This window comes from Pyxicephalus adspersus, chromosome 3 (assembly GCF_032062135.1).
Source record: "Pyxicephalus adspersus chromosome 3, UCB_Pads_2.0, whole genome shotgun sequence".
In the NCBI taxonomy this organism is placed as follows: domain Eukaryota; kingdom Metazoa; phylum Chordata; class Amphibia; order Anura; family Pyxicephalidae; genus Pyxicephalus; species Pyxicephalus adspersus.
In genome coordinates this window covers 114,917,278-114,944,169 of record NC_092860.1, presented here as the reverse complement: position 1 = coordinate 114,944,169, position 26,892 = coordinate 114,917,278, and the positions used below count along the sequence as shown (strand labels likewise).

Sequence of the window (26,892 nt, the reverse complement as noted above, 5' to 3'; positions counted from 1 at the left end):
AAAAAAAAACTCCATACCAAGTCCCGCAAGAAATCCCACTTTTTAGCGCCCATATCATAAAGGCCGACTCCTCCATCCATGAAGCAACAGACAGCATGACCGGGAGGTAGTGAAAAAGCGTGGTTCTGTGTCAGTGTAGGAGGAGGGACAGCCTCGCTTGTGGATGATGTATGATGGTTCTTTGTAGGGGACTGTGCTAAAAATGCTCATTAGAAGGGAGAGAAAAAATATGGCTTATCCCACAGTAAAACAGAAAGATGGGTCTATATGCTTGTAAATAGTACATGTACTCCACATCTGGTTATAACAAATGAACAATAATCCCGTAATAATAAACATAAGCACCACAATACTGTAAACATCCGATTCATTATATGCATCTTGAAAACGTAAACTGAATAACAATTAAGCATTCTCATATGTTACACCTGCCACCAAAACCTATCTTCCTATTTTCTAGAACGTTTGATATGTACTGTAATCCCAGCAGGACTACCCCTGGTTGGTAACTTCAACTCAATGCTTGCTCAGCAATCAGGAATTTCCAACACAAGGACATTTGAGAGCTACATAATGTTACTGCAATCCTGTTTCCAAAAAGAGGGATTTTATAGGAGCAGATTTGCAGGTTAGTTGATGGGTGTACAGTTACAGTTACATAGTAAGTCAGGTTGAAAAAAGACATAATTCCATCAATTTCAACCACTAGGGAAATAAACATATCCCAGATATAAAACCCTATAAGACAAAGTTGATCCAGAGGAAGGCAAAAAGTAACCCTAGTACAATTTGCTCCAACAGAGGAAAATAATTCCTTCCTGATTCCATGATGCAATCGTATGTTCCCTGTATCAACAATCTCTGTTATCTTTACCTTAAAGCTTTAATACCCAGTTATATTCTGTGCTTCTAGAAAAGCATTCAGCTTTTTCCTAAAGCAATCAACAGTAGTTCTCTATGGTAGTGCTCTTTTTCAAGGTTCGCTTTAAGGAAACATGTCACAGGTGAACTACCATAGCTAACTTATTTCTGGAAATGTTAACTGCGTATCATTATTCATTTCTGGCTCCCACAGTTGTATTGACCAGAAGAGATACAGATATAAGATTATCCCACTTTCCTGCAAACATGTTTTGAGCCAGCTGGTCAGCCGAGCAACTAGTATTTTCAGAACGAGGTCAGTAATAGTAATATTTATAAAGACTTAATTGTGTGCACAGAAGATGGATATGGTCTGAAATCTAAATATGGACAATATCTCCTTTTCTTCACAGTATCTTGTACAATAATGAATGCAGTTTTCTAGCTTTAGTTTTTTTAAGTGGATACTCACTTTTTTTCTTAGGAGGAGAGTTGAGGACATGTAATGCATGGAAACCAGTTTTCTTTAATTTGAAATTATCTATAGGTGTTGTCTTGGAAACATTCCATACCCGTAATACACCAACCTGGGAATCTAAACATATCAGACACGTGTGAAGCATAAAACCTATTACAGCATAACATGTATGACATATATTCTAATACAATAATAGTTCTTCCAATAAGGAGCTTGTCAACTTAATAAACATTCACCGTTTCATTATGCACATTTTTGGGGCCAGTGTCAATGGGCTTTAGCCCAGATTTTGCATCCCCATACAAGTCTATAAAAATGCATAACATGCTTGAATGTCAAATGCAGGACGTTAACTGCAATGTAAATGTACACGTCTATAAATTCTGAATTATCTCATAAGCTTCTCAAATTGATGTTAACCTGATCCAAAAAAAAATCCATCAACACAAGCTCAAAGCTAATCAACAGAGGCCCCTAAAATGTCTGGCCAAACACAAAACAAATTATATGCAGCACATATCTGCAATACATGTACATAAAGCCATGTTTTGTCTCTTTTCAGCTTCATGCAAGTACAAGAGGGTACCTTTTGATTTGGCCAAAAATTTGGTTGGTTCCTAACTTCTAGGGGACTTTATCACAGCTGCACTGAAATTCCAAGCAGTTTTATAAGCCCCACCCATTTTTCTACCTGTTGAACTACATATCTCCATAAAATGGGGGTTTCTCTGTAATGCAGCAGGGAAAAATACACACAGGGCTGATATGCTGCTGTGATATCAGCTTAAACAGCAAGTTAGGAACTACCTTCACCAGGGGTCGGCAACCTTTACTATCAAAAGAGTCATTTTGCGCCCTCTTCCACTAAAGAAAAATAGTCTGGAGTCGCAAAATATAACACAGCTTATAAACATTTAAATGTTTTAATCTTTTTTTAATTTTACCTGTTACAACAGAATACAACAAACAGAAGTGCAGTGTGTACACTGAGCTATGCAGGCCTTTTTGAGTCCTGTAGACAAATTAGACAATTTGACAAAATTTTAAATGCTTTCCCAATTTGGAAAGCATTTAAAGAAATATAACAATGGTTTTGATAGAATGCAAGAACAATGTGGAGCTTTACTTAAGTGGGATAGTTAATCCTATTTTATTATCAATTTTTTTAATTAAATTCACTGTGATCATGATCAAATTAATCCAATTCATATGATAATATACCTATTTATTTAAATAAATGTTTATCATGATTCATTATCCCACGATCTATGTATAATTTATCAGGTGATTAACATATGATTAGTTAATATATAACTGAAAAATCCATAATGGCAAATTCCAAAAAAAAAATTAAATTCATGAGGATATATAATCAAATTCAGATATTAAGTAATTAAAGTGGAGTGCATGATCAAATACCTCTATACCTAAAGACATTAAAAAATTAATTAATGCATTATGATGTTGAAAACTTACTTTTAAAATGTCTGTTCCCATCATGAGCTACTGGCTCTCTGTTAGTTTAAGAGCCGTGCATCTTCACTCAATGAGGGGCCCTCACGTGGCGCTGTGATGCACCTTAATAATGGTTTCTGGGTAAGCACCCGGGCAATGCATACGGATGAGAGGGAGTGTCCCCTTACCCCGCCGGCGGAAGTGTCCACAACGGCCATGGTAAATAACTGTTATTCTTTTTTTTTTTCTTTTGTCAAGGCTGAAGGGAGCCACAACAAGAGGGCTAAAGAGCTGCATGCGGCTATGGAGCTACGGGTTGCCGACCACTGACCTACATAATAGGTAGATCAGCAGGTACTTTAGCTTTGTGAAGGGGTAAAACTTGCCCAGAGATACAACTTAAGAAGGAGTTGCTAATGTTAACAATTTTTCCACAGAAAATTTGTGTAAAATGTTAGTATGTCTAAAACAATATTCTTGTAGTGTTATGAACTTTTCTAAAGCAAAATAGATAATATTATACTAGTCCATTTATGATTTAAGAACAGTCAAGAGCTCATAGCCATATTTTTATCACATTAGCCTCTTGTTACTTAATAAAAAAACATTTATGTAAAGCAACATTGTACAAATGGCACAGCATTTTAAAATTGTATATACTATATCAGAGGTGCCCAAAACGTTGATCGCAATCTTCTGGTTGATCGCAAAGGCAACGCGAGTCGATCGCAGAGCCCTGCTTTACCCCTTCATGCTGTTTACCAGCAGCCTTGCTGTACATCTATAGGGATGCTAGGGATGTCTTTCAGTGCGTGCGTGAGAAGGCTTGTGTAACAGTGGGGAGTGGGGAGGGAGGCAGAGAGGGTGGGAGGGCAGTCTGGGGTGAGCAGTGCTGGGTAGCCAAGTCAGTTCAGGCTCAGGGTCAAGGTTCAATTTCTGAGATACCTTTGTACAAAGTAGCAGTTCTTTTTTTTCTTGTACAGCTCGAACTGTAGCTTTCCTGTCACTATAGTTTTGTAGTGCAATGTCTGTGCAATGTTCTGCCATTCACTGTCTCATTAGCCCCAGTCACTTCTGTGAAGTATACTCGGTATATATATATAAATAAATATATGTTTAGCATTTTTATTGCTGGTAGATCATTTTAACTTGGTCATTTTAAAAGTAGCTCGCAAGCCAAAAAAGGGTGGGCACCCCTGTACTCTATAAGAAAAATTGATAATTCATTTTTTCGAAAACGTAACTGTGACTCAGAAAAAGAATGCAGCAAAGTAAAATGAGTGAAGCCAGAGATTTTGATTTTTATGGTTGTTCCAAGGAGCCAGGATATATAGGTTATTGGCAGGCTCAATGTTTTCCCAATTAAAAGAATTCCTGTAATTAACTTGATATTCTTTAAGTTATCTTTACTTAAAAAGGCTACATTTATTTTAAACAATAGCAATCAAATGCACCATAGATTAACAGTGGGTCAGGATACAGGACAGTCTGGCTGTGCACAATGTTAGGAATAATTCTAGGGTGATTATTTAACAATAACGCTAAACTTGTGTGCTGTAAAGGTTTTGAAAAGTTCACAGGCTTAACATGTTTGGTATTAATATACTTCATGTACTTTGGACCAAAAAATGTCCACTAAAATATTTTTTTTTACTAAAATTACAATAATTTTTTGCAATATATTGATTTACAACAGTAATATTTTATTGTGCTGCTTCTCTACTTTTAGAACATTTGCTTTGGCTAGAGACCTAGGACCATAAGATGAAATATGTTTATTATGTGTATAAAAAAACAAAAACAAACAATAGATAGGAAAGAAGTTAACTAATGTTAGGCACATCAACTAAATTTGAAAACAGGAGAAAAATGTCAAAACACTTATACTGCCTTTACGCATGTGGATATGAATGCACTCCATATCCCTGTATGAGTAGCGTTTTTTAGTACAATATGGCTCTTTGCCTTTTCTGGATTTTCTAAGAAGCGGGTGGTTTCACATTTTGTTTCTCTGTTACAAGAATTAACCATACAGCAAATCTTCAGTTTTCTGTTGGAAATAGATGATCTCATTAGTAAAGCTCCTACAATGCTATAGGGAATTCCAACTCTCAGTTGATTTGCTAGAGACAGCAGGTGGCAGACAAATTCATGTCTCTTCTCAAAATCTGGACAGGCAGCGACTGGCAAAAGCCTTGGCAAAACATATTCTCCTAATTGAAATGACTTTACCAGAACCCAATGAACCTATGTCCCTCATTTTGCATATATGTACTGTGTCCTTTCAGTCTGTATGTTAACATTAAAACCTTGTTGATATAAAACACCTTTATATGTACCAATTCAAGTTAACAAAGTTTTACACTTAACAATCATTTTAAGATGCAATTTTTGTGCAGGAAACCTAATAACTTTCTCTGGTTAGCAATACACAGGGTAGGATCTTTTCTCTAAATAGTTGACTCCAATCCAATAGGTTTGGAGACAATATATATTACATATTAAACTTGAGGAGGAGTTCATACTAACAATCCATCTACCTGATAGAATGCTTTCTCTGCATCCAAGGAAAGAAGGTGAAGTGGGAGGGAGCTTGACCATGCATATGTAATCTGATAAGGAGCTTGGAAAGAAATTTGGGTCTCTTATAAAAATATTTAATCTGTCACCTTCATCACGACACCCCTTAGCCTTTTTTTCTCCACTCCCCAAGTCACGAAGACAAAACTTCAGAAAAACACTTTATGTGCCACTGATTTCATCACCAGTAAAAAGAGTCTACACCTGACCACATGTCTTTTGACTCAAACCTTATCACCCTTAGATCCTGGGGAAACAACAATTCTCTCATTTACTAAACAATCACAATATAAACTTTACCCATAAGGTAATTACAAAATAATGTCCAAGTTGTATAGAACACCAGCTAGGCTTTTGGATCTTTTCAATACCAAAAACACTATTATGCTTCATGCGATTCCCCTCCTTCCCTCTTCTTTTTTGTTCCCCTCTGCTTATTTCTTCTTCCACCCTACATACCCTAACCCCCTATTTTATCAGAGCCTGTGCAACCATGGGAGGCATAAAAATCTGCAATTTAACCTTTAAAACGTAGCAGTTTTCCACTAGAAATTTATACTGTATGTCTTTGTACACAATTAGGTAAAACATAATTAAGATTTTAGCCTATATTGGTAATAAAAATTAAAATTAAATCTTGTCACACAAAAGTAGTTTCTGTTGTAATCTCATGAAAAATGGGATTACTTATTAGGCTTACCTCCTGTTATGAACATGCCTGGAGCTGTTGGAACCCAGGCCAAGCACTGAACAGATGCTGCTGCACTTGGAAAACTGAACGTAGTTATACAGGATAAGGACTCAGAGTCCACTAGTCGGATGCCATTGTGTAAATTAGCAACAAGAAGGTAATCAGTGGACAGGGGGTCCCATTCCAAAGCTGTCACTGGATCCTCCTCATCTGTTCCCTCAAGTGATTCAGGTCTCAGTACATGCTTCTGACTCTTACAACCTAAACAAAAAAAAAGATGTATATATTTGTTGTGGCACAGAACAAGTTGTACTTATTATAACTACTTCCATTTCGTAAGGCTCAAAATTTCTTAGGCCAAGTTATATGCAGCAAGATCTATAGTCGTCACCAACTTTACTTACCACACATTGGTCTTAATGCAAGCTCAGAGCGTCAGGACAGAGCAAGGAAGAAAATTTAGGTTGTGCTTTTTTACTGGCTGTATGATGCACAGGAATATATGTTTGCTACCTACGCATTATGCCATCTTCCTAAGAAGGACTATACTTTATATACTATAATAGAGTAGAAGTATATTTTTATAATAGAGAGAACTTGGTATAGCACACCTATTGCGGCATGTACTATGTCATTTATTCAGATGGGTGTTTTATTAAAACACCCTATATGAGTATTTACTAGTCTGAAGGTCAAAATTGGCAGCATATGTCTACTAGGCCTTTATGGCACTTTTAAAGTGTTTGACATGGCATCCTTTCACACCTCTAACTGCACCTTTATATAAAAAGAAATGCGATCTAGGAAGCAGGTATAAACTCTAAATTTTCGTTGCGCACTCAATACACATTGTAACTTTTTTTTTTACCAATAAAAATGTATTGAACAGAATAGGGACTTAAATATACTTTTAACACAAACAACTTTTTACCTGGTTGAAAAATGGAAAGGCTGCCATCTGTATGTCCAAAGACAACTTTTCCTTTTTTTCTTGGATGCCATCGAAATAGACAGATGTCTGATAAAAAGCTGTGGGCTTCTTTGTGAACAGCTACACCACTGTCTGGTCCAGAGATAGTCCAGATATAAAGGGGCCCTCTGTGTGATACAAAGGCAACAGCATCACCGGAATTCCAACACCAACTCAGTGAGGCTGGCATTCCTAGACAACAATAAAATAGGAAAGGGGAGATACTAAAATAAGAAACAAAGTTTACAGTATAGAAATTCCTTTAATAAAATTAGATTATTTTAAACAGGTTTGCTGAAAGTACAGAAGTATATGTGGTACAGCATCAATAAAACAAATACATTTGATATACTTGTACTGTATATGACACAGGTAAAATAATTTAATATATAAAAATTTCAAATAAAATGTTGTTGGCTGTGATCTAACATTCACCAATAAGACTAATACCTATAGAAATATATTTATTAGATAAATTGGTCCATAAAAGGGGCAACAAAATCATGTAAGGTCTGATGGATAAAACATTAATAGAGACTACTGGAACCTATTATATGCAGCCTTAAGAAAAGAAGAGAAAGGGTCACATGACTAAAACCTTTTAATACATTAGGGGTACAAGTCCAGAAGGGCAGTATTTTCAATATGAAGCTAAATTTAAAAAAAATGTGGACATGACCTTACACTAGCTGGAGGAATCTACCATTAGAAATCTATTAACATTACTTGAAAAGAAGCTGATGCTTGGAACAGACTTTCAGCAGAGATAGTGAGTCATGGGCCTGATTTATTCAATCTCTCCAAGGCTTCTTCATCAGTGAAGCTGGTAATCCAGCAAACCTTGGATGGATCTGGTCCAGGATTCAATACATTTTCTAACAAATTACTTTGGATCCATTCCAGGTTTGCTGGATCACCCAGCTGCACTGATGAAGATGTATCCTCCCCCGTCATGGAGAGCTTTAACCTCCCTGGCAGTCTAATTATGTCAGTATTTTTATGCCAAAAGCAGAACATTGTTTTGCATGGAAATAAATTTTACATTGTAGGGCTATAATTTTTAGGCATAACTTACCGAAATATGTCCAATATTTAAAAAATTTAATAATAAACTTAAAATAAAAAAAAACACAAAAATCTGGTAAAACAAGGGTGCATAACATAGTGAAACCTGTAATATAACTGTACAATAGCATGTATAATATGTATGTATATATATATATATATATATATATATTTATATATACACATATATTTTTTATTCCAATACGGAATAATTTGAATTTCCCGCTGCACTCCCTTGCACGCACCAACGTCATCGGGAACTCCGGGGGAACGCCAGTGTACTTGCTGGGGGAAGATCGGAAGAAGAGGACAAGGCCTGAGGATGGGATCCGACGGCCAGAGAATGCAGATGGGACCAGGAAAGTGTTTTTTTTAGGTTTTTTAGCTACCCCGAGTGTGGCTCGGGCTTACCGCTTTCAGCGTGTTTTTTTTTTAATCCTGAGCCACACTCGGGATTACAGCTCAGGGGGTTAATAAATCAGGCCCATTAACTAGAAAACAAATGTAAAAACACCTAAGTCAAAAATTTATACTCAGACAAAAGACTCAAAAATAAAATAAAACCTTGATGGACTATTTGATCTTCTTCTGCCATTGCTATTCTATATTTCTGTATGCATATCAAAACTGTAAAACTTTTTTATAGCATAAATGCATTAAAATATATCTAAAGCCAAACTTTTTTAAAAAAACATTTTTGAATATAGTGCCAAAGTGTTAAAACCCTTAACAGGCTTTTATTGCTTTCTGTGTCCATAGTAGAGAGTTTCACCCTATAAGAAAATATATAAATCTAAAATTACAGATGTCACGAACATACAGTGAAGTAAAAATCTTCCAATAGGTATACCTATTCTGGTGACACCTGTCTTAGAGGTTTTTCCTTTACTTTGAGGAAATTTGTGTTCAATTTTTGTTTGGTCTCTGAGATAGGAATGTTTTGTCTCTGAGATAAGAATTTATGAAAAATTTCTCCTATTGGGCGCTGTTTTAAAATCCCATACTCTCTCAAACATGTAAAGAAAGAAAAATGCAATTTTAGATAAACTTCAATTCTGTACACAGATGCACATCTTGTATCACAGACAGTTTCCTTTGTTTATATTACCTTTTGTGCTATCAAGTCTGGCCACCACTTTCTGTTCAGCCACATTCCAAATAATCACCAGATTGTCCGCACTGGCACTGGCAAACATGTCAGGGTTGTGAGGGCACCAGGATATGGCTGTGATTGTCTTTTTGTGCTCTGACATGATTGCACGGAGTTTAAATTCATTGTATCTGTGATCCAGCTGGAGATAAGTAAGGATATTTAATCATGTAAGATGAAATATAAGTGTACTATGTACAACAATAGATATACTTCTCTAATGTGTCAGCACAGTACTTCTTTCCAAGCAAACCTTTTATCTTAGCTTGCTTTTCAGTGCACCTGTAATTTTATGCAAGCACAATCGTTTGAGATTGGTCACCCAAAGCCAAATATAGTTTTAGGTGTTTGGTGGTGTGTTCGGTCGATTATAGGCTTTTCAAGTCTCTTTTTGTTAATTGAAAGGGCACGTTGTCAGGCAACTGTACCACACCCCTAAATTAGTTTTGAAAAGAGTATTTGTAACATGTGCTTTTTTTTTGTTGCTGGGGTTGGTGGTTGTTTTTTTTTAGGTACTCTCAATCTCTAAATCTTTATACACAGTTTAAAATTTATCAAGGATATTTATTCCTAATTATCAATAACAATAACTATATTGATTAACATGCCATTAAAACATCTATCATTTTTTTAAAAAACAAACCTTTTTCCTAAAGTGTACAGACTTTCTTTGTGACAATTCTCTTTCATAAAAACAAAGTTTTGCTCTTGACACGTTTCGCCTATTACAGCTTCATCAGAAGAACAAATTTTAGCTGCTCCGTATATGATTTTAGTTCTTTAGAGATGCCAATCCTACCAATGACCATTCCTTACAAAGAAACAATTGCTGCATAATTCCAGTGTACTTTATACCCACCTTTTATCTGAAGGTAGAAACTCTTTAGGAGCTTGTTTTCAAAGTGAAATATTAGAGCAGTGGATACCACTTATTTTTTAGGGGGAAAGATATCTTCCTTTCTTCCTATGCAACAACAAATTGTTCCACCCCAATTCACTGCTCTTTACCCCTGAACTTAGATCTTCCTTCTCAAGGTATTGCTTCGTTTTACCTTTTATCTTAGCTTGCTTTTCAGTGCACTGGTAATATTATGCAAGCACAATCATTTTAGATTGGTCAGCTAAAGCCAAATATAGTTTTGGGTGTTTGGTGGTGTGTTTAGTCAATACCAGGCTTTGCCACTTGTCTGGAGGATCTTTCCCACCAAAGTTCCCACTACAAGCCCACTCGATTGCAACAATTTTTATGTTAGTTATATTAATTCCAGCAGACTACTTACAGTGAGTTATAGGCGAAAGATGTGATGATCCTAAAGTCCAAATTCATTTTTTTTTAAGGTAAAATGAGGGGAGCAACAGAGAGTCTGGCAGGTTATTATTAATGGCACCTCTGGATCTATGAGAATATTTCCTAGTTCCTCCCTTCCTACCCCTATCCCTTCATCATCAACATTCTTGTTACATGTTTAAATAAATGTTTTTACATATTTTACAGGCTTATTTTATATCCAGTAACATTAGATTTTGGTACACAAAATTATAGATAAAGATAACAAAGAAATAGAACATACCTGATATACATAAATAGCTAAAGTGGCACAGTAAGCAAATCTGTCTCCACTAGCAGCACAGACATCTTTGTTCCATGGCTGGCACCCAGCAGCTAACAGACCTACTTGCTTCACTTGAGACATCTTTGACTGCAACAATACAAATGACATTTGCGTATTTACCAAAGCAATCCAAAACAATGGACACATATACACTACTGAAGCTGATCATTAGAAGAGGTGATAACACCTTTAGAAAACATTACATTGTCATATAAAAAAAAATGTATTTTAACTGGTTACTTAAAAAAAACTATATTGTCTATAGTCAACAATTCATATGTTAACCTCATTTTCTTTTTACATTCATGAATACATTTAACATGTAAAGTTGAGACTAGTGCTTAAAGTGTACCTTTCACCTAATATGAAGGATCACTTACTTTGACCTTGTCACAAAATTAACTACTTTTGGTCACATTTTTTTTTTTATTTTACTTGTATTTATATAGCGCTGACCCTCAGAGGGTGACCCTCTTGCTAGCTGTCCCTCAGAAGGGCTCACAATCTGATGTCACTACCATAGTCATTATTACAGGCTAAAAGCAATTTTGGGGGGAACCAAAATAACTTAACTGCATGTTTTTGGGACGTGAAAGGAAACCCATGCAGACACAGGGGAAACATACAATCTCCTTGCAGATAGTGTCCTGGTCGAGATTCGAACCTGCAACCTAGCGCTGCAAAAGCAAGAGGGCTAGACACTGAGCCAACAGTGCTGGTGTAGCCTTGCATAGGACAACCATCATTGCTTCTGGGAACATTTCTGGGGAATACAGACATGGAAGGTCTCAAAATAAGATGGTTTTGCAATGCACTGGGGAGTCTCCTTACCAGGGGAATATTCACTGGGAATATCCCAAAAGAACAGTCACACCTTCGGCAATGCAGAAGATTACTATAGGATAAGCATAATTCTAACTTTTTTCTTTTCTGTTGAATTTTATATCTGTTTTTTTAGGGATGTAGATTGTGAAAGTTGACTTTACTGGATATCCTATTTAAGAATAAAATTTGTTGAAATTTCAAGAGCAGTTCTTGTTGAAGTATTAGGAGCAGATCTTGAGAACACATTTTATCAATCAGGAACCAATATCAGGAATTAATATATACATTATTAATCAGATGGTCTAGAACAGGGGTCTGCAACCTTTGGAGTCGGAAGAGCCAAAAATTACAATTTACAAAATTTCGAAGTTTTTAAAGAGCCACAAAATTTTTTTTTTGCCAACAATAAATAGTACTCGCATAAATAAAGTTTTTTGATAAAAAAACTAATCTATTTATTCATAAGAAAAAATATCTATTTATTCATATATAAGTAGTGTTTTTCACAACAAATTAGATATATATGGCATTATTAGATAATTACTTATTATGTAAGTAAAAAATTAAACCAATTAAACATTTACTTACAGCACGAACTTGTACTTTATTAAGGTTTATTAAATAACAATTTATAGGTATTTACACTTATAATTATTATTTTAACGCTAATTTTTAAATAATAAAAGCTATAAAATTGATAAATAATAAAATAGGTAATTTATTAAATATATATTTTAATAAAAACACTTTCGCGGTAATATCCAACAGTACTACTTTGTTTCTTTTTTGACAATTCTAATTGACTTCAAAAAAGTAGTTAGGTATCTTATTTGAAAAAAAATATGTATACCGGTAATATGTATGTTAAAAATATAATACTTATTATGTTACCTACCTTTACTTTGTTTTTTTATTGAAACAACAAACTATATGTCACAGCCAAAGCACTGGTGAAGACGCCAAATTGTCATAGAAACAAGGATCAGGGACCGATTCTATCTGTCAGCCATCTATCTATCTATCTCTCATCCTATCTGAAACTATCTATCTGTCAGCCTCGCTTTTCACTGCACCCCTCCCCCTGTCATCAGTCCGTCGGAAGCTCGGAATGACTCGTGAGCTTCCGACAGACTGAGGACAGTGACTCGTGTCACGGGGGAGGGGTGCAGTGAAAAGCGAGGCTGACAGATAGATAGTTTCACATAGGATGAGAGAAAGAGCCGCAGCTTCCCATCCAAAGAGCCGCATGCGGCTCGGGAGCCGCAGGTTGCCGACCCCCGGTCTAGAACTACATCAGTTCTTTTCAAGATCTACCCACAACAGTCCCTATTATGTTGGCATTTCCATCAAGAAACAGGGACCCTTCTCCATACCTCTTGGAATTGCCCAACACTCAGTACTTGACAGAAGTTTCTGACATTATCTTCAAACTCACAGACAGTTCTATACGGAACAAACAGTTTGTTCTTTTACATTTTTGACACTGTCTAAAAAGTGCTACCAAGGTTTTCTGATACTCTCTGATAGGACCCCTCTTGCATGACGACAAAGCCTGTATCCCAGTAATGTGGAAACCATCTGCTTCCCCCAACTCTACAACAATCTTTGCCAGAGAGAAAGACATTACACGAGTGGAAGATCTAATATCCTCTCGAGATCATCGGACTGAGTGCTTTGGACGCACTTAGTTCTACCGGGACCAGTTTTGCACTTCTGCATAATATTTATATTTTGTACTGGCAAAATGCTGCTACGTCCACCGACAGGCAATCACACTCTAAATCAGATTGTTCTAATTTATAATTACCTCCATTGGCCCCTAAAACTGGGTAGGACTCCCCTAACCCTCGCCATCCCCTCCCTGTTACTTTACCCTAAAAATGTTCGCTTCCAACCTGTCAGATGTTGAGTGAATTATATACCACGGTGCCTTCTTTTACTATCCACAGAGAAGTGCTCACTACATAGACTAGAGTGTTATTCTTTATACTTATCCTACTGTCATGAATATATTGTCATTTTTTGTGGTTATTTTCTGTAAAATTGTTATAAGTTTGTTGCTAAAAAAATGATCAAACAGTGCAACTTTTATGTCTTTTTTGTTTACCTTAATCTGAGTGTTGTGCAATTGCTGCAACCAGATTACAGAATAATCCCTACATACAGAAAGCAAACAAGGCTGGGTCAATAAATAGGCTATTGAAACAGCTACATGTTTCAGTATGGAGGTGGAGTTCATAAGAGACATAAAAGATTGGATATGCAACCAATGCTTCTAAGATAGTTCACATCTCATAGTCAATGGCAAACTGCTTGCCCAATGATCAGATGAACATGTTGGGAACATCTCCTGTCTATGGTATAATCTATTCCTACAGAAAACATTTTCTTTTCATAGAAGGGGACATAGGTATAATGGTATAAACGTAAATTGCTATCATCATGTTTACCATTGAATAAAAGGGTAGCATTCTTTTAATAAAATGGAAAACATTTTTTTGGTCCCCTCTTTTTCCGTCTTTACCATTGTCCTCCAATGGCGTCCGCACTGTATGAGTTGGGGTAATGTGAAGAAAGAAGTTGGCTTCACTCGCTGTTCCATCCACTGCCGTAAGTGCGGGACATACTGGTCCACTTTGTGGAGGGAACAAGGTCTTTTCATCAGTAAATGTAAGCAATTTTTTTTCATAAAAGTTCTGTTTTATGATTTGTTTACAAAGAGGTGACCTGGAGTACAAATTAATTAGATAGAAGGGAGGTGTTCTACAGTTTACAGAAGATAGCTGGGAAGATGGATAACGTGACATTGGATTTAAGGTTAACAATCAAACAAATGCAGCCACCACATCTAAAGGTCTGGTAGATATACTTTAAAAGTTTGATTTAGACTAGGTCTAAACTTTGGGGTAAAGGTTAAGGGTTGTTGTTAGTGTTCATGAGTAATGTTCGGAAAAATGGTAAGTCGAATTAGTTTCAGGTGCAGTAAAACAGATTTTTGAGACTTCCTGACCAATAAAAAATGATACTTGTCATTGCTTAGCTTTCAAAACGTTTTTTACCTAAATGTTTGTGAATATTATTGCTACCTAAAATTACTCATCTTAAAAAGCCTACAATTTGAAATTACTCTTACTGCCATTCATTTAGAATAAATATTTCTAAACAATAGCTACTCAATAAACAATAGCTCTAATAGCAACTAAGTGATAAACTTATGTTAACAGCAGCACCTAATTTTTTTTTATATATTTATTTACATTTACAAGAGAACAGGATGTGCCAAGCATTTAATTTTTTTCCCCTTTAAAAAAATACAAAAACACAGTCATGAACTAGGACACATGACAAAAGAGGCGCATGTAGAGAACACTGAACGGATTTCCTGTAGACCTGAAGCTGATGTCTTTAAAATAAACTCGCCAAGTACTAGATGCTTCTGCCACTGCCTCTACTGCCAGCAAAGTGGATTAAAAATGCCCTGCTGACTCCTGACAGACATACCATATCCTAGCCAAGGCTTCATATACCTTGTAAGTTGCAGGAAACACCATTCATTAGATCACTCTGAACAAAATGGCAGCAGAGGGCTGGACTAGTATGTTTTGAAATACATTAAAAATGAGCCCTTTCAGCAACGTGATCCCAGCAGTCATCTTTTTCTTATCACTCAATAGCTGCATCTTTTTTTAGATTGCCTCTGCATACCTCCTAGGAATAACAAACAAGGCTGCTAGAACACATCCAGGGTACCATTCACAATGCAATAGCAGCTGATATCAAAGATTATTGCAGTTTCCACGGAGATGGAAGGAACAAAACAACAATGCTTTGTAACCAGCTTCTTTGGCAGTAAACTGAGCCCTCTTCCTTTCATATTTAGGTCCATTTTAAAACTAAAAGGCTGTAATAATTAAGCTATGGTCTAATAAAGAATCCAAATCCTACCTTCCTTGAAATACACCAAGAGGATGAACAGTGCATCACTAAACATCTGGAAAAAGTATGCCTACCTTAACATATGTGTCATATTTTGTGCACCACTTAAGGATTTCCATGTCCATTCCAGATTTCAGCTGCTTCCAGAAGACTGCTGTATCCTGCTTTTTCTCTCCAGCAAAAAAAAAAAAAAACAGTTCACTAGAGAGATGGAAGGACCTGCTCACAGGATAATGCAGCCTTCCTAAAGCATGCAAGAACAGGCATGAGTATTGTGTCACAGCACTTATACACAGCCACTGTCAGTAGCCTGGCAACTGCAGGCTTTAATAGGAGTCATTTTATTTGCTTGTTTGGAATTCTCTTTTTGTATTTTGTTAGAACAGATACACATTTTGCTATATATTAAATATATATATATAAAATCATGTTTTCTATATATGTCAGCTGCATATACTACATACTACATAGATCTGACATTCTCAACCAGGGTTTCACCAGAGGTTGTAAGAGGTTACTTTTGCTTTGGCTGCTGCCCTCCTTTCTGATATTATCTGCATAGTTCCAGATCTAATGCCACTTGGCAGGGTCACAGCCATGATACATTCAATCTTTCCATGTGCATAACAATGTAATTGCCACAACTATGATAAGGGGAATGTTCTTCACACTGACTACCAATGCAAGGGGCATTTTTCAAACAAACTTATTTTACCAGGAGTTCCCCAAAACTTGAACATTGTTCTACTGGGTAAAAAGTTTTAAAAAGGCCAATATAGATTCTTAGGTTTAAGATTTAGGTTACTTAACATACCTGTATCTACAAGGCTAACAGTACTTTTTTTAAAGCCCCCTTCCTTTATTAAAATTATGAAAAAAATCACATCTCGGATGGAGGACCTCCACACAATCCCTTCCCAATATGCCTTTTCTTCATCTCCTTGCATTTGTCCTTTCCTATTTAATATGTGAACCTCTCATCCCTTTACATTTTAAGCTTTTATGCCCCTTTTTTATAGGGTTAGTAAAGTGTCTTGGAAACCCTCTCAGAAACCATAACTTAAACGGTCTATTCCCAACCCCACAGGTCAATTTTATAGCTATTCTTAGCTTTCACTTTTTTCATTCAAATTCCAAGATTACATTGTTCTTACCTATTTGATCTGAAGCTTTTCATTGCATGCTTATAGTAAATATTTATTACATTTGCCTTGGCTCAGTAATCTTTGCATACTGGTATGGTAATTCCTCATCTGTTTGTAACCTGCCTTTTCTAAATGGTTTATGTACCCATCTGTTATCCATTCCAGGTTGAATCCAGCAAACCTGTAATGGATTTCATTTGTTATTAAATGGTAAATGGATCCATTCCAGGTTTGTTAGATCACCCACATTCTGTGGAACGCAAATGGGAATGTTTCAAGTCTATTCTTTACAAAAACATTATGAATATATTTCCATGGGCAAAAGGTTTTGGAGGCAAAAATTAACACCTGTCTCACAGCAAATGTTGAAAAATCCAAAGAATAATGGACATAAAAATATAAAAATGAACAATTACCTTCATCATTTGAAATAATTTATAAAGAATACAACAATGCTCAACCCAGGAATTTTTGTAAGATGGGTGTGAAGAAATTGTAGGCAGGTGGAAACCCCAGAATTTTTACCCAACTTATTAGTAACCAACCAAAAACAGGTGGGGGTTTGCTGAAAAGTGCACCTGGCTAAAAGGGGCTGAAGGGAACACTGATACAACAAAAGATTTAATAGGGAAATTAAATGTGCAAAAATTCAAAATGAACGACAGACTGCAAAAGAAAATAAGGCAAACCCCCAATGTTTTTTAAATATAATAATAGCAAAATATCAGATCTGAGCATTTAGACCCCATATAGGAAGTATCTGGGTTGGTAACTGGGGATAAAGTAAAGACAAATGTACTAAACACTTTTTTTAGCTCTGTGTACACAAAGAAAAATGGTGGAGCTCAAGTTCAAAATGCAAATAACAATGTCACTGCCTTAAACAAGCCAATTTAATCAAGGACCAGGACCTGATAGATTACATCCACGTGTCCTCAAAGAGCTAAGCTCAGTTATTTCAAAGCCATTATTTCTAATTTTTAGAGACTCTTTAATCACTGGCATGGCATTAATATTAGATCTGCCTAAGGCCAATGTGGTTCCAATCTTTAAAAAGGGACCAAAGTCATTACCAAGTAACTAGAGACCAGTAACGTCCATAGTTGAAAAGATCCCAGAGAGTATGTTATACAACCGCATAGAGGAGTTTCTGCTGGAAAATAATATAAGTGATAGCATGGATTTTAGAAAAAATGAAGTTGTCAAACAAATTTATTCTCTTTTTATGAGGAAGTAAGTAAACAGGTAGACAGTGTTGTAGCAGTTGATATAGTGTACATGGACTTTGCTAAAGCATTTGACTCAGTACCCCACAGATGGTTAATATTCAAGTTAGGGTCCATAGGTTTAGAAAATTAAATCTGTAAATAGCCAGAGAACTGGCATAAAGACCACATCCAGAGAGTAGTGATTAATGATTTCAACTCTGAATCGTTATTAGTGGTGTACTACAAGGTTCAGTGTTGGGACCTTTACTGTTTAACATCGTTATCAATGATATAGAGTTTGAGATTAAAAGTACCATCTCTGTGTTTGCAGATGACACCAAACTATGTAATGGAATTAAATTCATACAGGATGTCTATAATCTACAAGCAGACCTGTATGTACTGTTTGATTGGGCACCCAAGAGGCAAATGGCATTTAGGATTGTATGTAAAGTTTTTTCACTTGGGGCAAACAACATGCATGCTTCATACTGTCTAGGGGGAATACATTGGGGGGGAGCTAGAAATGGAAAAGGATCTGGGGGTTCTGGTAGATCATAGATTTAAAAATAGCATGCAATGTCAAGCTGCAATATCTAAATCTAGCAAAGAAAATGTGGAATAGACTGCAGAGATGGATACATAATCATGCCCTTATACAATGCATTTGTCAGACCTCACCTGGAATATGCAGTCCAGTTTTGGGCACCAGTTTACAAAAAATATATTGTGGAATTTGAGAAAGTGCAGAAAAGGGCATCTAATCTAATAGCGGTATGGAGGAGCTCAGCTATGAGGAGAGATTAGCTGAACTGAATCTATTCTCCCTTGAGAACAGATATTTAAGGGGGTCATTCTATATTTTTTAGATGGTCCATATAGAGAACTTGATTCACAAATTTTCACTTTAAAGTCCTTGCAAACGACAATGTTCTGCATGTACGGACACCATTTTTCACAGTAAGGACTGGGAAAATGTGGAATAGGCTCCCTCAGAAAGCAGTTATAGCACATTCTATGGACTGCTTTAGGAAAAATCTGGATGCTTTTCTAGAAGCAGAGAAAATAACTGGGTATTAAAGTTTCAAAGGATTGACATTAGGGACACAGATTGACTCACAAGATCAGGAAGGATTTATTTTCCATCATTGGAGTAAATGGAAACCAGATTTTTTTTTGCCTTTGGACCAACAATACATATATGGTTCAATATGAAATATGCATGTTTCTAGTATCTTTGTATCTCCCTAACATTTTTAACTTGACTAACTATGTAACTATGTAAGCCTAAAGTGATTTACTGCCTTTTAAGTTTCCTAAATGTACCATTTTGCAGTGCTACAAAGTGATCCTATGCCCAAATAATTACCTCGTCACAAAGGAGAATACATTTGGTTTAGATAATTTCTTCTTATATGAACATCCACGTGCTGTAATACAGCAGTTGTCACTCAGTCCTCCGTAAAGTATGGTCTCCTATTTAAATTTCAGCCGTGTTTCACTTCTTTGAAGTATCAGCACTCACTCAGTTTCTTGTTTTGTGTCAACGGTACGGCTCCTAAAAATAAAATCAGCTGTTTCCTGTAACAAGGCACCAATTGGTCCATCTCCATTCAAGTATTAGAAATCACTCAGTTTCTAATACATTATAAGCAAGCACTTAGTTATCCATAAAATGTCATCAATAATTTATTCTCTAAAAGAATATTAACATTTACTCAGGTATCCATGACAGTAGTTATTCTTCAGTTATTCTTTGATGAATTCACTGCATCACAAAAAAATAAATATTGACTGCTACTTGGTCTAGGTCATGTTTCCTATAATAAATCAAATGCACTGAATCCAAATCTGAAGTCTGATTCTGCCTAGGACGTCAAGATCTTAAGTTAATTACACGTAGAGATGCGATTAGCCACTTTCTCTCGTTCCACAGTTATTATGTAATCTCTACACATAACTAACTTTTGCCTCATAGTTCCATGACCTTACAAAAACGTAGTTTTATGTTGCAACAACATATACAAGAGTCCTTGTTCAACACACATGTACACTTCAGAAGCATTCAGGCACTTGCTTTTGCGTTTGTGGCTCTCCGCTGTCTCCCATTGCTAAAACCAGCAGTAGTCACCCATCATGTTGGGGTTGCCCCAACCGTGATATCTTGTTTCCATAACAGAAATGTCCTGGTGCAACCTCTCCCCTTGTTCATCACTCACATCACCCAAATTTTGTGGGAAGAAGTCCAGATGGGAATGTAAGAAATGAATTTTAGATGACATTCGGCAGCCAAGTTGATGGTATGCTGTTAGCATGTTGTTCAAGAGTTCAGCGTGGGTTGAGTTTGTCTCTGAATGTGGCATCAGGCATCAAACTGCGGTTTTGGGGACCAACAAAAATTCCTGCTTTCAGTTTAGCATCTGTTATAACTTTTCCAAACTTGTCCTTCAGATAGTGAAAACCCATACCATCACGGTCCATTGCAACGACAACGTTTTTCATTAATGCAAGTTTATTAAGAAGTGGCAGAAGGTAAACTTTCTGTCGAACAATGAGTGATTTATGCTTCTTGTTGTACTGGCCAACAGTGTATTAAGGTCTGGGTGGCCTTTCTTTCACTTTGTAATGGTTGCTGTCATCACGACTATTCTACAGGCACAGAAAGAACATATATTTGGTATATCCCAATTGCAGGCCAAGAAGGAGTGCCACCAACATCAGGTCACCACAAACGTTCCACTTGTGTTCTAAATAGTTAATAAATTTCAAAATGACTTTCATGGATTCTTATGTCTTTTTCATTCCTCTCTTTCGGCATGAGCAAGAAGAACGGAAAATTTTTTCGTTACCTTTATGCAGCAATACAGCTTTCACACTTGCTTTGCTCTAGTCTATGAGCAATCTCCACTGCTCTGGTATGTATTTACAACCTAACTCCATTATCAGACCACTCACATCGGTACACAAGCAAATGTGGTTTTCCAGCTTGTAATAACCTGCAAGCTTTGTGTGATGATTACAAAAGTGTGAAGTTGTGGTTCCTTTTTGTAGCAAATTCCACTCCTTTAATCTGGAGGCTAACAGTTCAGATTTCTCTTTTGACAAAGACAATTCTCCTACTAGATCATCTAAACCTGATTGGCTTATAAAAGGTGGCTTACTTCTTCAAATTGGGGTTCATAACATTCATTAACATGTCACTGTAAGTAACAACAGATGTAGGAGGGACTGGCACTGGATTCTCTGCATCATGTAGCAATGGTTTCAGAGCAGATTCACAATCAGGATAGATGATTTTTGACTTAGTCTTCTTCGAAAACCAAGCAATTGTACTCATACAGATGTAGCAGTCTGAGTGATGGTCTTTTGGCTTATACTAAACCATAGGCACAGCAAAAGGCATTTTATTCTTTTTCCCATTCAACCATTGTGTTAGGCCAACATAACACACCTGACAGCAGATATGAGGTGCCCAGCTTTTATCCAGATCTCCAATTTTAAATCCAAAGTAATACTTTTAAGCAAATCTCACCCTCTTGGTTAGGTTCTTGCGTTGATCACACGGGGAAGCATAATTGTCCGGTTTATTGACACAGCTGCGCCAACTCACCTTTAGCTCAAAACAGATTCACTATAGCCTAGCTGTACTATCTAATAAGATGGTTTCGCAGTATAGACAAGCCCTTGGTCCATCTCGCCTTATATACCTATTTCTGACATCAGCTCACTGACTTGCCCAGACATGCCCAGCTGCTACTGGAACATGCATGCCACCAGGGAACGTGATACAGCTGAGGCGGCAGCAAGCCTAGTGGTAGCTGCAACTGTTATAAAGGTCCCATGTAAAAATACATTACCCAATTACTGACCATTTGAACAGCTATAGCACTCCTATAACTTAAAATCTGTATGTGATAGACAAATTGTGAGTTATGATTTGGAATCAGCACACTTGATATGTAAATCACACGTGTTATTCCCAGTAGAAAAAAACGTTGTTTTACAGTGTTATCAGCAGTCAATAAGTTCTTTTCAAAATATCAGAAGTCAAACAGTCTCTTGTAAAACATAGGCAGTTATTTATTCTCTTGTAAAGTGGCAACAGTCCCTTATTCTCTTGTAAAGTGTTAGCAGTCAGTCAGTTTCTTGTGATATATCAGCAGTCTCTTAGTCTCTTGTAAAGTATCAGCTGTTATTTAGTCACTTGAGAAGTATCAGCAGTCAGTTTCTTGTGAAAAAGCACTAGTCCCTTAGTTTTATAAAATATCAGTCATCATCCAGGCTTTTGTGAAGTATCAGCAGTCACTCAGTCTCTTGTGAGTTATAAGAAGTCTTTCGGTCACTTGTAAATTATCAGCAGTCCTTTAGTCTCTTGTGAAAAATCAGCCGTTCTTCAGTCCCTTGTAAAGTAGTAGTAGTCAATCAGTCTTTAGTGAAGTATCAGCAGTCACTTAGTCTCTTGTGAGGTATCAGCTGTCATTTAGTCTTTTTTGGAGTATCAGCAGTCACTTAGTCTCCTGGAGCTTCAATAATTCATGCCCAATGTCTGTCATTGCCGTAGGGGCATTAGGAGGGATAGTTACACAATTAGTCCAAGGCAAACATATTCATACAATCAGGTAATTCTAAAAACAAATGTAGACCTGTTGATGACAATTTAATGTATCAACTAGAGCCAGCTCCTGCAGAAAACTATTTCACAGTTTTGGAGTAAGATTCTTAGTGCCTTCATTTCAATGTATCTACCCTCAAAGCTGAGATCCTTCATGCCATGTTATAATGCATATGTCTCTTGTAGTTCTGCACCAACATTTTTGGAGCACTAATGCCCAAAACTGAGCTGAATATTTAGGAGGGGGTTCCTGTCAATTCTGGAGTCTATGTTACCTAATAGATAAAAAGGAGCTGTGACTAGAATTTTACTTTCATTACTGAAAATCTCTTTGATGTACACACTATTTAAACTCTTCAAGGCTGGAGAGGATACACGTTCATCAGTGAACCTGGGTGATCCAAAAAACATGGAATGGATCTGATCCAGGATTAAAAACATTTGCTAACAAATAGCAAAATACTTTAGGAAATCTATTCCAAGATTGCTGGATCACCCAGCTTCATCGATTAAAGTGTGCCCTTCCCAGCCTTATAGAGCTTTCAAAAATCAGGGCCAGTAAATTTGTTTTTTATTTCTATTCTAAAATATATTTATTTAAATGCAATTCTGTTTAGAAAACTTCAGAAACTCCATTAACATGTATGCACATATAATATAAATGTATGCAAAATAATATACCAAACATCTGTAACTGCAATTCACTTATATGTACATTAGCTTGTTTCAACTTATGTGTATGGGATTTAAAGTTCACAAAGAAATGTTGTTATGGCATTCTGTTCTCCTGTTGCCTGGAAACAACTCCCGGTGGTATTGCTGCATGACATAATTATTCATTTGTTTGATTGGCATGCAAAAACTAGCGCTATTTGTTTTCTGCCTGAAAACCAACATTCAGTAAGTGCTTTGGTAAACTAGGCTCTTTAATTGCATTTACCATACAAAAATTCATCTAAAGAAAACTGGATCTGAAAAAAATGTATGAATAACTCTGAACACTGGTTTGACACAGCACTGTGAAGGTTCTGTTCAATATTACTGGTGTAACTTAATTACATTTATTAATTTACAATTAATATTACATAATTTAGGGGTTATTTAAAAAATAGTGATATGGCTGTATCGCATACCACTACTACTAAAAAGGCACTGCATAGGTATAAAGCACACCAATGCAAAAATTGCTTGGTTAAAAAAAAATTGAGCAAGTTTTGTACCAGTTCTTCATAACTTTGTCCTTTATGGTTACCCAAGAAGTTCTTGACAATCATGACATAGCTGTGCCAGGCAGAAACTTCAGTATCAGTCATTGTCTTGTCTAATATGATACAGATATAGATACATTTTACACTACTCCAATTCTGCCAAGTAATCACTGTCTATGAAGAGTTAGTATGTAGGTCTATTAAAAGCAAGCTCATCCACACAATAATCAGCTTTGGAATCCCTAACACAAATCTTCTTTCAGCACAATCCACCCAGCTACCTATTCATTTATAAGCTTGACATAACCTTTCAACCCTGTACTCTGACAAACAAAGCATGGTTATTGGAAATGCTGTCCAATAGCGATATTATAGATTTATATCTAATCTCCATCCCACCATTCCTTCATTTTAGGTCCACATAAAACTGGATTTTTGGTGTGGAAAGGATGTTGCTATCTGAATGCAAACATTGATGCCTAAGGCCAGTATCCTCACCAAGGCTGGAAAGGATGCACTTTCATCAATAGGTGATCCAGCAAAACTAGAATGAATATGGTCCAAGATTCATAACATTTATTAGCAAATAGCAAATTACTTTCAAGAAATTAATTCCAGGTTTGCTGGGTTGCCCAGCTTCACTATTGAAAGTGTATCTTCCCCAGCTTTAAAGAGCTTTAATAAATCAGGCACAATGAGTCAGAATACTCCTAGTATGCTAGTTTTGAATTGACTCTATGTCAGAATGCTGCCACTTTCCCCCCATCTAATAATGCAATGCACACAACTGAAAATACTACTGAACTGCTGGACATGGGGAAGGGGAGTGCCTGAGGTCTCATGTGGTGCCTAAGGCACAGGCCCTGAAGGTTCACAGTGTACACAAATAACATTTTTCATTGACCTGAAATGACCTTTCATGATGTTATCATTTCACGACCATGTGCTCATGTCAGATTTTTGCCTGAGCCAAGGACGACTTTGATCTCTGGTGATAATCAACTGGCATGTGTACATAGCCTAAAGGTTTTGCTATTTACCAAGGGTAGGCACAAGTCTTCTGCCGCTCACAGCGCAATAAAATAGCTTTAACAGCATTGTTTACCATAAAGAACGATTTACACCGGAAGAATATTACAGAAGAACGATCTGGGGTCCTTTTTTATATTGATTAGCCTTCGTCTGAATGGATTTCAAATCTTGAGGATAAGTGTAATCTTTCTGAATGTGTATAGCTATTTGAAAAATGTGTTCTATTGTTAGTGTTATTGTTAGTTAGTAAATGATGTTTGTACCAACTAAACCATTCCTGTTAAAGTTGTATGAGGATGTTGAAAGTTTTAGTTAGATTTCCTTTAAATCATTGGACAAGTATGTTTTTTAGGATACTTGTGAGGTGTTCAGGTAATAATTTTCACGCTGTATGACCGACCTCTGGTAGGATAGGAAATGAAAAAAGAATACATTTTTTAAAAGGGAATGCATTTCGATTGCACAACTGCTTTACATCTGGAAATCTTTCCATTAGAGAGCCTGTTTTTGGCTCACCCCATTTCCTGTGGGATTGTGGTTGTTTTGTTTACTTTACTCCCTTAGGACTAAATGCTTCAGTAAGAAAAAGAAGGTCTAAACTATTAGGAAAGCAAAGGTTTACTTTGTATCATGAAATGGTGTTAAAATTTTGGAAACCTGTTTAAAGATTAACAGGAATGTACATTCTAATATGAAACACTGTTACTGTAAGGAAATCTTATGGGGCAATTATGGTAAGAGACCAGAGAGTAAGGTAAACACAAAGCCAGCAGAATGAGGTATAGAACAATGGTACTGGACTGTGAAAGACTGGCATTCATGAGAGTGAAAGGTGGTCTATCCCTTCTAAGGAAGCCCTGCTCGAGTAGTAATGTCTTGTAATGAATATTCAACTCACCTCCACAGAGAATTACAGAGTTTGTTTGCCTCATTGACACTGATATATATATAGGATAGCTCTCACTATGGTGGAGTCATTATGGAGGTGACTCCAAAGATAAGCCATATTAGCATGTAAACATATTTGACAAGGCTTTTGAAGCTTTCATCAGTAACAATGGAAGCAAAGAGTTGTCAGATTCCTCAAGCCATTGTCTATTAGAAATGCTTTATCTTTCAATATTTGTGTATGTTTTGTATTTAAATTCTAATCGATGTTTGCACATCCCTTGTGAATACCTGGTGATAGCTGTGTAAGCCTGTGACTGTAACCAGCTATAAGAATGTCACAGTTTGAATACCTAAGGATTAGTCAATAAAAACTCCAAAGGGTAAGGGTTTCTCTAGAGTCTAATTATCATAATGACTTTTCCATATGTACAAATCACACAGTACCAATAATATATCTTATACTAATGAGGACACACAAACATTTTCTAAGTGGTGTCTCCCGATACCTAATTTATGTGAATGTGCCTATGAAAAAAATATTTATTTCTCAGATAAACACCGAATTCTACACAGATGGTGGAATTACAAGATTCAGTTGTGCTGTAAAAAACAGTGGGGTCATGAATTACACAGCTGAAAAAAAAATGTTGTCACTTTTTCAATATATTTAGTGTATTTCAGATCTGCTGAATACAGAAATGAAATCAGTTTAGTTGAATTGGCTCAATTCTTGTGATACAGGAATCGGACTAGAAAGCTTTGTCAACAACAAATATTAACACAGCATACTATTCAATCTTTATTAACACCAATGTTTTTTCATTTTATATATTAAATGTAGCATTATTTTTATGAAACTTTCATTTGCCTTCTTTTTATTCATATAAATTATTTTTTAACAGAAATATGAGTTTAAAAGACCCTAAAGTAATTTGCTACATTTGTGCTGAATATTCTGGGCAAAAACAGAGAAGAAACATTACAGAATTTGTGAAAAAAGCATATCTTGCATATTTTGGTATTAAACTGGGGGACCAAGATAAGTATTGGGCTCCCCATATGGTATGCAAAACTTGTGTAGAGTGTCTACGCCAGTGGAAAAATGGAAAACTGAAAAGTTTGAAATTTGGTGTACCTATGGTATGGCGGGAGCCCAAAAATCATCATAATGA

General features: G+C 36.2%; 1 protein-coding gene across 6 annotated transcripts in view; it reads right to left on the bottom strand.

Moving 5' to 3' along the window:
* Positions 1 to 26,892, bottom strand: part of WDR17 (WD repeat domain 17) — a 65,744-nt gene that overhangs the window by 28,778 nt on the left and 10,074 nt on the right. For 3 of the 6 annotated variants that reach the window (XR_011919956.1, XM_072406070.1, XM_072406072.1), the window contains exons 1-7: positions 15,699 to 15,789; positions 10,822 to 10,950; positions 9,209 to 9,392; positions 6,997 to 7,227; positions 6,075 to 6,326; positions 1,334 to 1,456; positions 18 to 205 (exon numbers count right to left, since the gene is read on the bottom strand). Coding sequence is in view for 5 of the 6 variants with exons in the window: in XM_072406070.1 (XP_072262171.1) it covers positions 18 to 205; positions 1,334 to 1,456; positions 6,075 to 6,326; positions 6,997 to 7,227; positions 9,209 to 9,392; positions 10,822 to 10,950; positions 15,699 to 15,749 (1,158 nt within the window). In the remaining variant the exon portion in view is untranslated. Of the gene's footprint in view, positions 1 to 17; positions 206 to 1,333; positions 1,457 to 6,074; positions 6,327 to 6,996; positions 7,228 to 9,208; positions 9,393 to 10,821; positions 10,951 to 15,698; positions 15,790 to 26,892 lie in introns of those variants that run through there. The other 3 variants (XM_072406075.1, XM_072406074.1, XM_072406071.1) reach the window with 2 other exon arrangements.